This window comes from Bubalus kerabau, chromosome 5 (genome assembly GCF_029407905.1).
Source record: "Bubalus kerabau isolate K-KA32 ecotype Philippines breed swamp buffalo chromosome 5, PCC_UOA_SB_1v2, whole genome shotgun sequence".
NCBI lineage: Eukaryota > Metazoa > Chordata > Mammalia > Artiodactyla > Bovidae > Bubalus > Bubalus kerabau.
In genome coordinates this window covers 10,911,654-10,928,584 of record NC_073628.1, presented here as the reverse complement: position 1 = coordinate 10,928,584, position 16,931 = coordinate 10,911,654, and the positions used below count along the sequence as shown (strand labels likewise).

General features: G+C 52.2%; 1 protein-coding gene across 1 annotated transcript; it reads right to left on the bottom strand.

Annotated features, from left to right (window-relative positions):
- Window positions 1-2,315: 2,315 nt before the first annotated feature.
- Window positions 2,316-16,417, bottom strand: FADS1 (fatty acid desaturase 1). Its single transcript, XM_055581094.1, has 12 exons — window positions 16,099-16,417; window positions 13,666-13,776; window positions 12,929-13,126; window positions 12,175-12,276; window positions 11,943-12,071; window positions 8,571-8,631; window positions 6,657-6,733; window positions 5,659-5,756; window positions 5,388-5,484; window positions 5,096-5,175; window positions 4,853-4,978; window positions 2,316-4,623 (listed from the first exon to the last, which is right to left on the bottom strand). Exons 1-12 carry the CDS (start codon window positions 16,288-16,290, stop codon window positions 4,572-4,574), a joined length of 1,323 nt encoding a protein of 440 aa, XP_055437069.1. The 5' UTR covers window positions 16,291-16,417; the 3' UTR covers window positions 2,316-4,571.
- Window positions 16,418-16,931: the final 514 nt, after the last annotated feature.

Below are 16,931 nucleotides of genomic sequence, written 5' to 3'. Positions count from 1 at the left end.
ATTAACAGCTGATTTGAGAGTGGCCAGAAGATGGCACCATGCTCCACAGGATGGCCAAGGCAGCATTGGAGGTCCTTTAGCCATGAAGCCTGGTTTACCTTGCTGGGAAAGGAGTTTTAATAAATTGAATGAATTTCTAGTTTTGCACCTACTGTGTGAGATAAAGGAGCTCCTTTGAGAAATCCTCACAATTTAGATCAACTACATCATAGCATCCAGGCATTTACTTTACCAGTTTATAAATCATGAAAGCTGTCATTCAAAAATCACTTATTTCCTCCATGACTTAAATTTCAGGTTACTCTTCTTCATAGAGTTGGAATGTTGTGGTTTCTTTTTTTTTTTTTTTCACCAACATAACTTTTATGAATAAAACATACCCTCAGTAAAACAACATTGTAATTCAGTTATACTTGAATAAAAAATTTTAAAAACAGTAACACAACATTGTAATTATACTTAAGTAAAAAGTGAATCAAAAAATATATCTGGATAGGTGTGATGTGATATCTATTGTGATTTTGATTTGCACTTCTCTGCCGTCTATGGGGTTACACAGAGTCAGACACGACTGAAGTGACTTAGCAGCAGCAGCAGCATGATTAGTGAGGTTGAGAACATTTTCATTTATCACTTCACCATTTTTACTTAATTTTGGGGAGATGTCTGTTCAGTTATTTGGTCCATTATTGAACTGGATTATTAGCCCTTTTTTGGAACTTGATTTATAGTTATTTCTTAGTTCTTTTTCAGTCATATGGTTTTAAAATTTTCCCATTTTGTTATGACTGTTGAAGAGACTTCTTTCCTATTGTGGAGTCTTAGAACCTTGGTGAAGATGATTATGCCAGTATGTATGAGTTTATCTGAGGGCTCTATTCTGGCCCATAGGTCTATCTGCCTGTTTCTATGCCAATACCATACTGTTTGGATTGTTGTGCCTGTGTAATATATTTGAAATCAATAAGTGAAGCCTCCATCTTACTGTCGAGATCGTTTTGGCCCTTTGGGGTCCTTTGTGTTTTTATATGCATTTTTCAAAAATTTTTATTGGCATACAGTTGCTTTTCAGTGTTGTGTTAGTCTCTTGCTACACAGCAGAGTGAATCAGTGATGTGTTGGTGTATATCCTTTTAAAGACCAGTGGTGGTCAGATATTTTAAGAGTAAAGTATCTTTCAAGTGAAATCTTACGTGAAATGTAAGACTGTAAGAGCTCCTCTGGTTGAAGCAGGAATGAGATACAGTCTCCCCAGGAACATCCCACAACCAGGGGCCTCTAAACCACTAGTGTAGACAGAAAGTTCTGTCCTTAGGGCAGGGATCTTAGTCTGATTCTAGCAGTTGACAGACCAGTTTTCCAGATTGAACCAAGCCACAAAACTTGAGTTCCGTTTTTCTTTTTGACTCTGCTGCATAGCATGCGGGATGTTAGTTCCCGACCTGGGATTGAACCCTGCAGTGGAAGTCCGGAGTCAGCCCACACTAATAGTGACGGGGGCCCAGAAGTGGGAAGACTCAGGAATTACTGCCTTGACGCAGTAGCCCCAGTTAAGGGCCTGTCTTCTTGGGTGGCAGGTAGAGTGCTTTGTCTTCGGAATTACCTGGTCTTTTCTAGAAGTTTATTAACCACTGCAGGGAGAATTAGTCCTGCACATTTTATTTAGCACATTCTAATATTCTTGCTCGGAGAGGAGAGCTGTTCTAGTAGGGCACTGGTTGAAAGGGCATTGCTTTGCAGTCCAACTCTGACGTAAAAGAGTCAGCAAAAAGCAGTCTTATGGAGATCACCTACACGGAGATTAGATATGAGTTTAAAAGGGTGAGGTCATTGCCTCATGATAGGAGATGATGCACTGAGCCCTGAAACCACTTAGTGTTTGCAGGCCGTCTACACTGAGCACTGAAACCGTTTAGTGTATGCAGGCCGTCTACACTGAGCGCTGAACCCCCTTAGTGTATGCAGGCTGTCTACACTGAGCACTGAACCCACTTAGTGTATGCAGGCCGTTTACACTGAGCACTGAACCCACTTAGTATAGGCAGGCCATCTACACTGAGTGCTGAAACCGCTTAGTGTACACAGGCAGTCTAGCATTTAAACACTTGAGTGTCATGGGAAGGGGTTGGCCTTCTTGCCACAGTTCATCCGAACCTTGGTGTTTTTCAGAGGGGTCTGACAATCCTCCCTGTACCCCAAGGGGGCTCATGTTCTAGACAGTTAGAGCTGTAGCGGTAGGTAGTAATCTGAAGCAGAGGAACAGGCAGCCCTATCAACAGGTACAGGAAAGCATCATGGATTATAAATGAAGAGCCTTTGTTTGGTCAAATTAACTTTTATTTCTCAGTTTGATTTCATCGGCACATGGTAACAACACTGGTACACACAAAAAGGATACTGACAACAGGGTCTACTTAAAAGGCCTGTGGCAGAGTGGTAGGAAGAGGAAAGTAACAAGACAGCCTAGAAGTTGGAGTTTTTAAAAAGTGAGTTCAAATGTTAGTGCTGCCACATCTATGACCAGAGAGGCAATGTATCCTCTCTCATCCTGTTTTCTCCTGTCATGGTGTGGATCCTGTCATTGTGAGATCTCTCATGTTATCTTGCAGCTCTGAGCTTTTTGTTACTCGTCTGTCCCTTTGTGGCCATGTGAGACCACACTGGGCCAGAATAAGGGGAGAAGGCCACAGTGGTTGAAGTGCTTTGAGGACCTGGACTTGGCTCAGTAAGACCCACTAGCTTTGCTCAGATTGGGCAGCCTGGGCCCAAAGCCAGGTGGCCTAATAGGCTAGGTTTAGAACCTATTCTAGAGTGAAGAGCCAGTGAAAGCAGACTCTCCAATCTGCTTCTCAGTTGTTCTGCCCCAATGGAAAAGATCTAAAATCTGTAACCTGGTTTCCTGTGTGTGTGTGTGTGTGTATGTAAAAGTCTATTTTAAGTAACTGCAAACCCTGTTAGGTGGTGCCTCTAACCCCACCCCAACATGCCCTAGGCCCTTCATCGCCCTGATTATCACTCTCATCTCTTCGCCATTCTCTTCCTAAACTAAATACGAATGCTCCCAGGTCTCTGCTTTTTTCTTCTAGTTTAAGGTTCTCTTTCCAGTGTCCAGAATACTCATTATGCTTAGAGAAGATGCTGTTGAACAGGTGAATTGATATCACCTGAACTGAAAGGCTGTGGGGGTGGGGATGTGAATGCTGATAACCTGTGGGGCACAGTCCCGGCATTCCCTCTCTAGAGATGGGTTAAACTGTTTTCAATCTTTTTTTGGGGGAAAAAAAAAAAAACGGGATTAAAAAATTGTATTTCAGTGTTAGACTGATACACTTTTAAGAGATTCTCCTAAATTCCTACCTGGTCTCCAGCAGAGAGAGACACTTGAACATAGTTGCCAGAGTAAGGATTCTAAAGGACAGCCATGATGGTCAGACTTCTGTTTTTTATCTTCCTATTTCTGATAAGAACTAAGTCATTTTGAGCAATGCCCCTGCTCAAAAGTGATGCTGTAACATAATTTGTTATAGAAAATCTCTTAGAGCCATTATGTTCTTTGTGACTGAACTCTTGTGTTTTCATCACGATTAGTGATTCCAGTCTCTCCCCCGGCCTGGTCACTTGTGCTCACTTGACTGCTATTTTTACTAAATTTGGAATTACAAGTAGGGGAGTACAGGGAAACCACTGGGAGCCCCAGTTTGTTTCTATGGAGAAGACTGAGTGCCCCACGTGCCCAACTTGCTTATGGAGCAAGAAGTAGACTCTGCATCCTAGGAGTGTTCTGTCCCTTGGGTGATAGTTAAGAGAAGCAGTCAAAAGCTGAAAGGATTTTTAATGGCCAGCGACTCCACTGGCAGCCTCAGGCTCCCTTGGTACCCTAGATGGAACTCAAGACCAAATCCAGTAGTGTTAGCAGCCTTCAGGGCTGCACACCTCCAACAGCACAGCCCTGGCCTCTGCTCCCCTCTGCCACCCTGCTTCTCAAAGTGGAAAAACTGCTTCTTGAGGAGTCGGAAGCAGGCATGGGTCACACCTAGCCCTAGAGTGAGTTGAGCTCCCAGGCCACGCACTATGCCAGGCCTCAGAATTCTAAATCTTGCCCAGGCGGTTCAGCTGCTCTATCTTCCTCCAGCCTGTGAACCTCTTGAGGTTTGCAAGCCAGGGTAGAGAAGGCACCAAGAAGTGGACCAGTGGGCTGAGCGCCTCCCCTTCCTGGGTGAAATTTCAGTGCTGAATCTCTTCCTGATTTCTGGGCTCAGTAGACCTTCCCTATTCCCACACCCTCCTGCCTCCCTCTTAGCTCACCAGCCACCTGCATCTGCCAAACAAAAAAAAAGAAAGAAGACTCAGCCCTGTCCCAGAAGCTCCACCCCTCCTTTCAGGGGGCTTGTGTGTTTCCCCCACCCCTTTGGGTCTTAGATCTATGCCTGGAAAATAAAGGGGAGGGGTTTGAGTGCAAACCTGTTGTCTCCTCAAACCCACCCCCTCTGAATATTAGGATTGTAGTGGCATTGCCCCCAGGCTTCCGTCTGCTTTGGTGCCATAACCCTTCTTGCAGAGGGAGGCGGCTGTTATTGGTGGAGATAGGCATCTAGCCAGAGCTGCCCAGACTCCTTCAGTGAGCTGTGGGGGCAAGATGAGGGCAGGTGGTGAGGGAAACAGGCCGGAGCGGAGCCCAAAGGCAGACCACCCACAGAAGTACAGCAGCGAGGCCCTTCCAGAGGTGATGCAAGGCCCCTTTGCTTGGTGACCCTCCATTCCAGAAGACCCGGGAAGCACTGCCGTGGTTCCCACCCTGCACTCTTATCACCGACCCCGCCACCTTGCCCTCTTCCCAAGCTCAGATACTCACTGGACAATGTCAGCGAAGGCTGAGAACAGGGGCTTGGACTGGTACTTTATGCCATGCTTGGCACACAGGGACTGCACCAGGGGAGCCACTTTGTGGTAATTGTGTCGAGGCATCGTGGGGAAAAGACTTCAGGGATAACAGGGACAGTCAGTGGCTCCAGCTTCTCTGTCCCCGCACCACCCCCTCCTCCCCCTGCTATGTGAACCCTCCCCAAGTCCCTGCCTCCCCGGCCTCCCTACTCACTGGTGCTCAATCTGGAAGTTGAGGTGGCCACTGAACCAGTCATTGAAGGCTGACTTGTGGACGTTGCATGTTGCCTGGAGCTGGAGGGGAAGGTCAGAGGGAGCATGGCTCTGGGTACCCGATGAAAGGGCCAGCCCAGCCTTCTTCAGGCAAAGCTGGCCTGCTTCAGTCACTCCCTTCTCCACATGGTGGCAGGAGAGAAATGTCCAGCTAACGAGGCAAGGTTTGGGTCTGTGCCCACCCACCCTTTTAATTGTGTTATGCCCAGGTCTTTCAAGTGACTGTGCCTTACCTGGGTGGAGACCCAGTCCATGTTGCGGTCATGGTCAATGTGCATGGGGATGTGGTTCATCTGTGAAACCCACACAAACCAATTGCTTTCCAGGAACCTGGTGGGTAAGGCACCCAGATAAAATCAGTACAAGCAGAGCCCAGAGTTCTCACTCTCCATCAAATAACTGCTCCAGCCCAGCACCTTCCCCAGCCAACACTCCCAGACTAGACTGGTTATTCCCAAACGTCTGCTTCTCTGCACCAGCCCCTGCTCCCCCATCAAGTACTACCTGACCATGAAGGCAAGCCCCAGGAAGCCTTTCAGTCCCAACAGCGGCACGTAAGTGAGGAAGATTCGGATGTAGAAAGTGATCATCCAGGCCAAGTCCTGCAGCAAGAGGCAAGAGAGCCCTGTGATGCCACAAAGCACCTCTCCTCTTGCAGCGCCTGTTTCTCTGCATGGAGCAGCCACCCTCCCTGGTCCTGAGATTGGGTGGTCACAGCGGCCTCTCTCAGCTGCCCCCTCCAGTGCCATCTAGCACTGCTGCTCTGTTCTGAGCAGCGCCCCCAGCTCTCCTTGCTTATTTCCTTCACAGGTGCCAGGTCTCCCTGTCTCCAGTTCCCCCCAACCCATCTCTGTCCTCCTTCTGGCTGCCAAATGAATCTTCCAGGATCACAGCTCAGTCCGTGCCAGTACCCTGATCAAACTGTCAATCAATTTCCTGCATCACTCTCCTTCCCTGACACCCAAGTCCAGCAACCCTCATCCAGTGACCAAATTCCCCCATTAATTCCCAGCTTCTCTGCTCAGAGTCCATTCCCACTTCCCCACCTCTACCTGTCCACGGCCAGCTAGAAAAGATGTCATGAAGTCCTTTCTGATGCCTCCCATCCAGCCAGGTGCAGTCAGCTCCCTTTTGGAATCTCAGAACCTTCAACCTATACCTTTTCTCTGGTTGTAATCACATCCTGCTTCATCAGACATTTCCTGAGAGTAGGGGCCGTCTCTCATTCCTCTTCCCCCTACCCAGCCTGGCCCCTGCTTTATGCCAAGCACAGTGACCTTAGGAGATAGTCGCTGAATGAAATAGGGCATCAGAAGTCAGGTTGCCTGCTGAGCCCAAATCATCTCATCTAGAGATATGGGAGGTCTCTACCTGGTTCTGCTACTTTGCTCTAAATTAGGCCTGGAGTAAACCCCAGTGGGATTTTCTCTGGGGAACCCCATTCCCAGCCCTCAGAGTACTGGAGACAAAGGATGTGGGATCTGGGGGCTATGGATACTTACCACCCACTTCTTCCTCTGGATAACAAAGTAGAAAATATACCACTGGAAGTAGACAGGCAGCAAGGCTGGGGGCCCAACTGGGGACGAAATGGAGACATGGGAGGAAGTGTGAGCTGCAGAAGGGTTGCCAAGGGCCAGCTGGTATGGGACAGATGGCCTCCAGCACAGGGCTGCACCTCTGCCATCTCCTGTTGCCCCTCCAGCCACCCCCCTGAATCCATTAGGACCGACCAGGCACTGAAAGTGGGCATGAATGCCAGTCTGAAGAAAGGGGAATCTCCCATGGATGCTGAGAGGGTGAGGGGAAGGGCGTGGCATTCTCTTCAGTGGAAGAGGACGGGTGGGGAAACAAGCTTCACTTGGTGTGGAAGCTGCCCTGCACCTATGCCTTGAAGAAGGAGCTGCTCTCCCTCCCCGAGCTGAGCTGCCCTGTCTTCAGCCCTGCCTCTGCCTCTGCCTCCTCCTGGCCCTATGCCCATCCTTGCACCCATCAGCCCCCTGCTGCTGGCTGCTCCACCGCACGGGTGAAGGGACAGGAGCTGGAAAGTGTGTGTGTTGAGTGGGGGGACCCTGCTGATCCTCCACAGGCTGAAAGCTCACTTCCCTAGACTAGGGAAATGAGCTGGTCCCACCCAACCTGAAGCAGCCTGGAAGTCAACTATGGAAGGGGCGCAAGAGCATCTCTCAGAACTGGGAGTTGAAGCAGCTCATCCACTGTGCTAGTCGGTTTCCTTCTGTGTCCCTTCTCCGCAGGGCCCTCAAGTTACCTATAACCCAGCATCACGATGCTCACCCATGGCTCTTCTATCCTGATGTGCCATGGATTCTAGCCTTTCTTCCAATGTTTCTATCCCATCCCTGTTTCTCCATAGGGATGGAATTCCAGGCAGTTAAGATAAATTCCCTTGAACTAAAATGAGATCAATGGAATCATCCCCGCCTTGGGGGAACGGCTGACGTTTAAAATTCCTTAGACATTATGGAAGGGGTAAAGAATCTGCCTGCAAAGCAGGAGGCCTGGGTTCGATTCCTGGGTTGGGAAGATCCCCTGGAGAAGGAAATGGCAACCCACTCCAGTGTTCTTGCCTGGAGAATCCCACGGACAGAGCCTGGCAGGCTACTGTCCATGGGGTCGCAAGAGTCGAACACGACTTAGTGACTAAACCACCAGCACAGGCATTATGGAGCAGATCTTTAAAGCAGCACCAGTCTTCAGAAAGAGCTTAACAACTTCCCTGGTGGTCCAGTGGTTAGGAATCCGCCTTGCAGTGTAGGGGTCTTGGGTTTGCCCCCTGGTCAGGGAACTAAGATCTCACATGCCGTGGAGTAACTAAGCCCGCACTCCTCAACTACTGAGGCTGGTGCTCTCCAGGGCTGGCACACAACAACTAGAGTCTATATCCACAGTGAGGTTCCTTCATGCAGCAGCTAAGACCCAACACAGCCAAATAAACAGGCATTTTTAAAAAAGGAAGAAAGAAAAGAGCTTAAAACAACCATAGAAATGTTGTCTCTTCTGCTCCCTCTTGCGGTCCAATCCTCCCGTTGCTAGTCTAGCTACCTTTTGTCCCCCAGGGAGTTGGACTGTGCCCCACCTTGACCCTGATGTATGCTTGACAAATCAAAGTGAAGTTTCACAGGTTTAATCAGGCTTCCTCCCCACCACTCAGTTCCCCTGTGGAAGCCAGCGTGGGCCTGGAGGAACTAGTTTGATCCCAACACCAGTGACCTTTGACCAAACATTAGCCTTAGAAGCTAAGACTTTGCCTTGCAGGGAGTAACCTGTTCCATGAGGAGAACTTCCTCCAGCCTTAACTTCAAACACTGTCATCCCAGGAGGCTTATTCCCTACTCACACCCCAGTTGGCAGCCCCTGCCAAGGCAGCGGCCCCCCTGGTGCTGGAGGATACTCACTCAGGAAAAAGTATTTGTGCTGGTGGTTGTAGGGCATGTACTTTTTCTTCTGTTTCCCGAGCTGGGAAGGAAAAGCACACACATCAGCACCCACAGGCCAGTCACCCATTGCCCTCCCCTTGTGACGCTGGCTCTTCCCCGAGCAGGAGCAGAAGCCTACAGCGGGGCCGTCAGTGTGCTGGCACCATGGAAGGCGCCCATAGGCCCAGCCTGACCTCCAGCTCCTGGCACATGAAGCCCAAGCTGCTGGGCTTGCTAAGCTCGCCATACCATGGATGCAGCTTGGTAGCTCACACCTGTACAAGGCATGAGCACAGCAGAGCCTGGGTGTCCTCAGGGCTCCCCATGTTCATCCAAAGACATCCTTGAAAGGTTTCCAGGGCCCCCCACCTCCCCTTCCTGTCTCCATCTGGTACTTTTTGGACACCAGGGTCTCCACAGACAACCATCTTCACCCGTATATGGGCCAGCAGTCTCTCTATGTCCCAGCCCCTGACCTCCAAAATCATTCGGTTTCTTCAGATGTCAACATGAACTTTATAAAATCCCTTGAAAGCTAAGCAATACATGCCAAATATTTTGGGAAAGAATACCAAGAACAGCTTGGCAATCTGAAGGTCCTGGCAAGCCAGCAGGTGGTAAGGCGAGCTGCTGCCAGTTCAGCCAGGGTGCCCTAATGAGAGCATTCAAAACCATGACAGCGGAACTCTGCACTCTCCTTCAACAGCTCCTTCTGCCCCATGTGCCCTCGTTGATTCTGATGACCAGACGACCACAGGGTACAGGAGGAACTCTACCCCGGAGCAGGATACCCCAGAGCTCATCCTTCCTTCATAAGTCCATTTGCTGTTTTGACAGAACATTTACTGAGACTGTGCCAGGCACTTTTGCTAAATGCAGCATTCTTCCTACTTTAACTGATTCATTCAACAAGTATTAAGTGTCTGTGTGCCTGGCACTGTTCTAGGTGTGAGTATACAGAGATGAGCAACATAAAATTCCTACCCTCGTGGAGCTTATAATCTTAGGAGAGGGAGCTGGTAATGACCTTATAGACAGAGTCGAAGATAATTACAGATTAAAAACAGTAAAATATGACTGAAAGGGAGGGAGGCAGTGTCTTGGGTAGGATAGTCAGATACGGCCTCCTTGGGGCCCTGACATCAGAATGGAGACCTGAATGATGAGAAGGAGCCGTCAGTGCTGATGCTGGGAGGAAAAGCAGGTAAAGCGGAGGGAACAAAGGTTTGGGGTGTTCAAGGGACAGAGGAAGGCCAGTGCGGCTGGGAATATAAAAGGGAGAACAGTCAATAAAGCCAGAAAACTTGGGATGGGCAAATCACGCTGGCCCTGGGAAGGCTACAGGAAGGAGTTTGGATTTTATTCCAAAAGTGATGGGAAGCCCTGGTTGGCCTTCAGCATTTGGCAGGATCTGCTTTGCCCTTTAAAGGCTCACTCTGGCTAGTGGTGGGGAGAATGAACCACAGGGGTCAGGCAGAGTTGAAGGGAGACCAGCAAGGAGACTGAACCAGTATTCCAGATCTGAGATGGACCAGACCCAGGGATGGGAGGCAGAGGAGATGGAGAAGTCTATGGATTGGGAATATGTTTTGAAGGCAGCATCCCATCCCAAGAAACATTAACTAAGAGGGAGAAGCTGGAAGAGAAGTATCTGCCATGTTTGGTGGAGTAGGTAGGTAGAACTCTGGCCTTCTTGTCATGGAACTATTGCAGAAGGGAGCTCTGTCTGCCGGCTGCCTCCTTGAATGGCAATCAAGACTGTAATGGCCATTACAATGCTGATAACTGCCCCACTGTGTTTCAGCTCTTGAAGGCCAGTAAAGTTATCTCTATATGAAGAGTTCCCTACATTTCCCATGTTCTCCAGGGGAGCTGGAAGGCACTGGGACAGATGCTCCTGGGTCAGCCCAGGGGTCAGTGCTCAGTCTGGACCCTCTGAGGCTGAACCAAGAGCCAAGCAGTCTGTAACCCACGCATTTCCTAACAGACAGCCTATCCTCAGCCTTGTAACTAAACAAACCAAAGAAAAAAAAAACAAAAAACAAAAAAACCCCCAAAACACCAGAGAGTTATTTTGGTCCCAGAGCATTCTCTATTTTTAGTGTCTACAGAAAGGAATTTCCTAAAAACCCGAGTACCAAGAAACAACAGAGGGGAAAAAAAGAAGCAACAGAGGCAGTGGTATGAGAAGGTTCCCTTCCACTTAAGACTCTCATCCTTTTTTAAAAAAAATCTTTATAGTGGCAACAGAAGTGCTACCAGGAGCCTCATGCTGTGCCCAGTAAACAACCCACACTGCTCTAAGGAGCCACCTGAGCCAGGGGAGGCCAGGGCCGGTATGTCATTTGCACAGTGTTGGGCACATAGCAACCAAGTAAGTCTCTTTTCAGGAAGTGGGAAAATTAGAACCTTGTGGTCAGAGGAAATACAAGCCCCAAGCTAGGGGTTCCTAGTGCTAGGACGGCCAGTGCTGCCAGAACCTTCCCATAGAGTTCTTCTCATGGCCAGAGAGGAAGGAGGGCCAGGCTGTCTCGAATTCAGGCCTGGAACTGAAATGTTTTTAACAACCGTTTAATTCTGGGTGTGCTGAAATGTCACAGCATGTCATGGAGTGGGGGAGGGGGACCTGGCAAAGCTCTGACTACTGCCCAGAGCCTTGGGACAAAGGGTTTTAAATCAACTTTTCAAAGAACTCCACTGGCCACTCACAGCCTTCTGTTGCCTAGCACTCACTACAGGCTCACAAGGTCTCCCAGCCACTCTCAGGAATTCATCCCATAGCGGCTGCAGTGTAATTGTTGCTCACAGCTTCAGATGGCAACTCAAACCCAGTGCTGACCACCCTGAAAGTCAGACTAGAATCAGGTGGGCAGGAGGAATTACTCAGTGGATGAATATTCTAGGCAATGGGTGTCAGAGGTGTAATCCAGTCTAGCTGTTGTGGGGGAGACGATGACACAGTAGGATGCGAGTGGGATGATTACAAAGTGCAGGGGGCTGACTGCCTGGGGTGGGGGTGTCTAAAAAGCACCTGCGAGGAGGACCATCCATCGCCTTCCTTCAAGGTTGAGCAGCGTTTGCACAGCAATCTGGTCATCCTTTGGGTCCTTGGCAGCACGTGGTACCTTTCTGCAACAGCTATTTGCTGACTTGAACTCACTACGAAGGACTTAGTCTGTCCTGGGCAGCCTGTTTATTCCCTATGGCCTCCCACGACTTCCAAACAGTCGCCCGGCCAGCCCGGCCTGCAATGTCTTACCCACACAGACCAGCCCAGTGAGCACTTCCCCACAAGCTCACTGTGCTGGCTGGTTTCTGTGCTCCAAGAGCATCACTGATACCTCTGCTCACCTCCACAGAGAGGACCTTCCCCAGGGCAAAGAAGAAGGGGTGCATGTTGATGTCGGGGTCTTTGCGGAAGCAGTTGGGCTTGGCATGGTGCTGGAAGTGCAAGTGGTTCCACCAGCTGGCAGGGGCCCCCTACAGAAAAGTGGGGTGTGAGTATGAAAGCCTTGTGTCCCCTCTCCCCTGGGCAGCCCGTCGTCAACTTGAGTTTCAGAGAGTTCCTCCCCATCCCACTGACCTTCAGGTGACCGATCACAAAATGATGTACCAGGTGGTTCCACTTAGAGGTCCCGAAGACAGACAGGTGTCCAAAGTCATGCTGCAGCCAGCCAGCCTGGGCCTGAGTGAGAAGGGTTAGTGCTGAGAGCAGCCCAGCGTCCATCTGAACTGACTCGGCCTCTCCCCCTTCCCTCATCCACCTGGCCTGTGCTGGCCAAACTGAGTACATCCAGAAAGGAGTCAGGAAGTCTGGGTCCTGCCTCTGCCACCAACTCACATGAGAGCTGGGGCCAGTCACTATCCCTTCTCTGTTCTTTGGAGTCTCCAGCTCTGGGCCTCTGTGACTTCTGATGGACTAAACATCCAGAACTACAGACTGGGACGGAGTGACAAACTCAGGCAAGCAGGAGGCTTAATGAACAAGTGGGTTATGATAGCCAGGTGTTGGGGCAGTGTTGTGGTGGGGAGCAGGGGAAGCCAAGCTTTACCGAGAAACCAGAACCTTGGTTTTTTGACACACCTGGACCATGACAGAATCTGAACATGAAGTTTCTGAGGAGACATGCCACAAGAAGAAGGGAACCCTGGGAGGAGCAGCTAGAGGCAGTGGGAGAAATGGAAGGTGTGTGTGTGGTGAAGATGAGCAGAGAGAAGCCACAGACAACAGAACAGGCGTTCTCTTCTTGTACCAACTCTCCTGCTGCGTCCTCAGTGGCCTCCTAAGGGGTACAAAGAACTTACCCTACAGATGCTGGGTGAGGCAGGGCTCTCACCTGAACTATACTGAGCAGCACGGAACACAGGAGGAAGGGCACCAAGGACGTCCCAAAGAGCCAGAGAGTGAGCCAGGCAGCGATGTCCAGCAGCAGGATGTGCAGCAGGTACAGCAGGAAGAAGACAGGGTTGGCCTTCATGAGCCCCATCCGCTCCACCGTGGCCCGCAGCTCCCGGAACTCATGAATCAGCTCTTTCTGTAGAAGAGTGGAGATGGAAAGGCTGTTATTCTCCCCAATGCAACCCAGCACTGGAGCCAAGATCCCTCTTAAGCTCAAGGTACTCCCACTGCGATAACTGAGGAAGCCCACAGTCCTAGGTAAAGGTACCACAATGCCAAGGATAACAGGAGGTGCTGTGGGATCAAGTGTAAGACCATTTGGTCTCTGGAGTTAAACAGAATCATTCTACCCTTGCTCTGCCACTTACTGACAGTGTGATCCTTGGTCATGTTGCTTAATCTCTGAGCCTCAGTTTTCTCATCTGGAACTGTGAATTATATGATGTTATACTTGGCACAGAGTTAAGTGCTCAGTTGATTGGTCTCGGGTTGAGGATGGTGATGGTAGTGGTGGTGGCCTTGTGAGAACCACAGCTTCCAAAGGCCCTGAAACCCAACAACTATGTGGGAGAAGCAAGGATCTCAAGATTTGCAAGAACTACTGACTGTGGTCACCTGTGAGCATATGGAGGCCTGTCTTCTACCCTCTGCCCCTCCATCACCACAGGGTCTCACATTCTTAGTGGGCTCAAAGCTGGGCTGCTCCGGAGACAGCTCTCCAATCAGGAGGGAGTTCATATACTTCCTCACAAGGCCCTTGTTGATGTGGAACGCCACAAAGGGATCCTGCAAGGATGGGGAGAAGACAGAACAGTGAGGAAGTCAGCCCTGCCCCCTGGGCTTGTGGAGGGCTCACACCAAAGGCCATCCTCCTGATCCTGCAAGGACACTGCACCCAAGTTCAAACGGAGACCACCGCCCTCCAGGCAGCCTCCCTTTGAAGCTGCTCAGACTAGTCCCTAGTGTCCACCACTCAAGATCACCCACAGCATCTGTGTTCTGTTTTTTCCTGTGGTCATGTATGGATGTGAGAGTTGGACTGTGAAGAAGGCTGAGCGCTGAAGAATTGATGCTTTTGAACTGTGGTGTTGGAGAAGACTCTTGAGAGTCCCTTGGACTGCAAGGAGATCCAACCAGTCCATTCTGAAGGAGATCAGCCCTGGGATTTCTTTGGAAGGAATGATGCTAAAGCTGAAACTCCAGTACTTTGGCCACCTCATGCCAAGAGTTGACTCCTTGGAAAAGACTCTGATGCTGGGAGGGACTGGGGGCAAGAGGAGAAGGGGACGACAGAGGATGAGATGGCTGGATGGCATCACTGACTCGATGGACGTGAGTCTCAGTGAACTCCGGGAGTTGGTGATGGACAGGGAGGCCTGGCGTGCTGCGATTCATGGGGTTGCAAAGAGTCGGACACGACTGAGCAACTGATCTGATCTGATCTGAAGGGTACCACACCAAGGAACAGGAAGCACAGGGAGGGGGGACCACAGAAAGCCGCGCCTGGGCTGGCCTTTCCTCTGGATGGCTCATGAAACGTGAGGAGGGAGACTTCTTGTGTCCACTAGGGGCTTGTGCATTTCTCCTACTTTGCTCCACAGCTGTTCTGGTCAGCCTTCCATATTTCTCCTCCCACTCTGAACACCCCATGCCCTGGCGCACCAATTTTGGTTCTCCAAGGTGGGGTCCTCAGTGACTAAATTGATGAGATCAACGTCCTGAAGGTCAGACAGGCCCCAGGCCCTAAGGCAAAGCCACTACCGAGGAGGGAGCCGGGGCGGAGTCGGCGATCAGTGGCACCACAAGTCCGGACCAATCGCGCTCCCGGCTGCAGCCAGCCCCGGCCCCCAAATCACACTGCAAGAAGCCCCAGCGTTCGGGCCTGCTCCGTCTACGCATGCGCCAGTCCACATCTTCGCCTTCGGCCACAGCCTGCGCGCCCCAGTGGTCTCTCCGGAGACTAGCACAGCCTCCCAGGCTTGGCGCGTGCGAGGGAGGGGCTGGGCCTCACACGGTTAGGCTCCACCGCAACATCACAAGAACCCTAGTGGCCCGAGGGGCGCTCTGAGAAAGCAGGGAGAAAGCTGGGAACAGTAGAAAGGGTCGCGGCGCCAGGCGAAGGATATAGGGTGAGAGGACACAGCGAAGCAAAAGCTCCAACCTCTGGGTCCCAAGGAGTACCCCGCTCTCCACCAGCTCTGGAACTCAGAAGGGAGGTGCTAGCAGATTGTCTAGAGAGAGAAGCGGCAGAATTGGGGCTGGTGAGCGCGCTGGCCCGAGGAAGGGATGCCACCAGCACCGGGCTTAGAGCCCAGGAGTGCAAACAGCTGTCCGCTGTGGCGAATAGCTGGAGACCCTGCTGGACTGAGGCTGAGTGACCTCCCCACGGGATTCCAGGACTGCTCTCGGGTCCTAGCTAAGTGTATGCTGGTGCAGGCTCCCCACCTTCCGCACAATGGCCCCATTCCTCCCTGGGCACGAGCAGGTGCTAGGCGTCTCTGGCCAGTGCTGCCCCATCCCCTCTCTCTTCTTCACCCTGTGCAAGGGTTCCCAAGACAGCAGGCGCCATGTGGCTTTCCCCCAACTCAGTTCTCCGTCCTGCCTGCACTCGCCAGCCTAGCCAGGCACGCTCGGTCCAGACGCCGCTGCGCTTCCCTCCCAGCCACCCAGATAGGTCAAGAATCCCTCTCCCCACCACTGACCCCTCCCCTCTCGGTCTCGGCAGGTCCGCCGTCGGGAAGCCCCGCACCCCGGAGCTTCTCTCTCCTAGCCCTGCTCCCCGGCCTGCCCACGCTTCGAGACCGCAGATTCCGGGCCGCCAACAGAGCCCACAGAGCGGTGGCGCGGCCCTTTGTCTGTGCGTGCACATTGCCAGCCTCCGTCCCTACTCCCCAGACTCCACTTTTTCACCGCCTCTCCTGCCCTTGCATCCCGATTTGGCAGCACACCCAGTCACCCAGCAACAGGTACGCTCCTGCGCCTCCCGGCTTTTCCTAGAACTAGAGAGTGTTCAACCACGACTGCCAAACTTCCTGTCTCGCGCGCTGAGCCTCCAGCTCTAGCCGTCCGGTCCCGCTTCCTCCGGTGCCCTCGTCTGGCAGCGCTCACCGTGGCATCCTGCCCCGCGTAGTGGCTGATGACCCGGGAGCCCCCGGGATGCCGGCGGACGAATTCACTGATGTTGTACACCTTTCGGTCAATCACGAGCCACCGCTCTTTTTCACGTCCAGAGCGCTGAGCCACTTCGTCCCAGGTGAAATAGCGCGGGGTCGGCCCCTGGGCCGGGGTCTCGGGGGCCATCGGGGCCGGGCAACAACGCGCGCCAGCTGGGTGGCTGCGGTCAGGCGCGGGCACAGGCCCCTCGGGGTAGCGCGCGCCGGCCTCGTAGGCTCCGGTAGCCGGTCCGCTGGTGCGCGTCCGGATCCCCCCCGCTTGCGCACCGGGTTTTCAGCCACTGAGGGGTGTTGGCGCCGAGCCCACTGCGCGCGCTCCTATTGGTCGAAACGCGTGGCGCGGGGAGCAAGTCCCCGCCTCCCCGCCCGCCCAGCTCCGACTTGCGCTTCGGGAGGGTCTTGGCAGGAGGGCGGCGGGCCGGAACGCGCGCCCCCTTGCGGGCACCTTGCTGGGGTCGCCGCCGGATCCCACTTTTCGACTCTCGCCTTTCGCTCACAGGGGGCGCCGCGGACTGGATAACGGTTCCTGTGAAGACTTCTGGGTGCGGGGCCCGGCTCGGGGAGGGGGGCACCGAGTGCGCGGGCGCCCTGGGCCTCTAGGGTAGGGTGGGCTCGGCCGGGGTGGAGGGCAGTGGGCAGAGGATGAGCCGGGTGAGTGGGTGGATGAAGGGCGGGCCTCGTTGCCAAGGAGGCCTGCCATGCCTACAGGGTTGAAGGTTTTGGGGTTTGGCGAGGGGGTGTGGAGGGGGCTGTCCCAGGGGCCTTGTC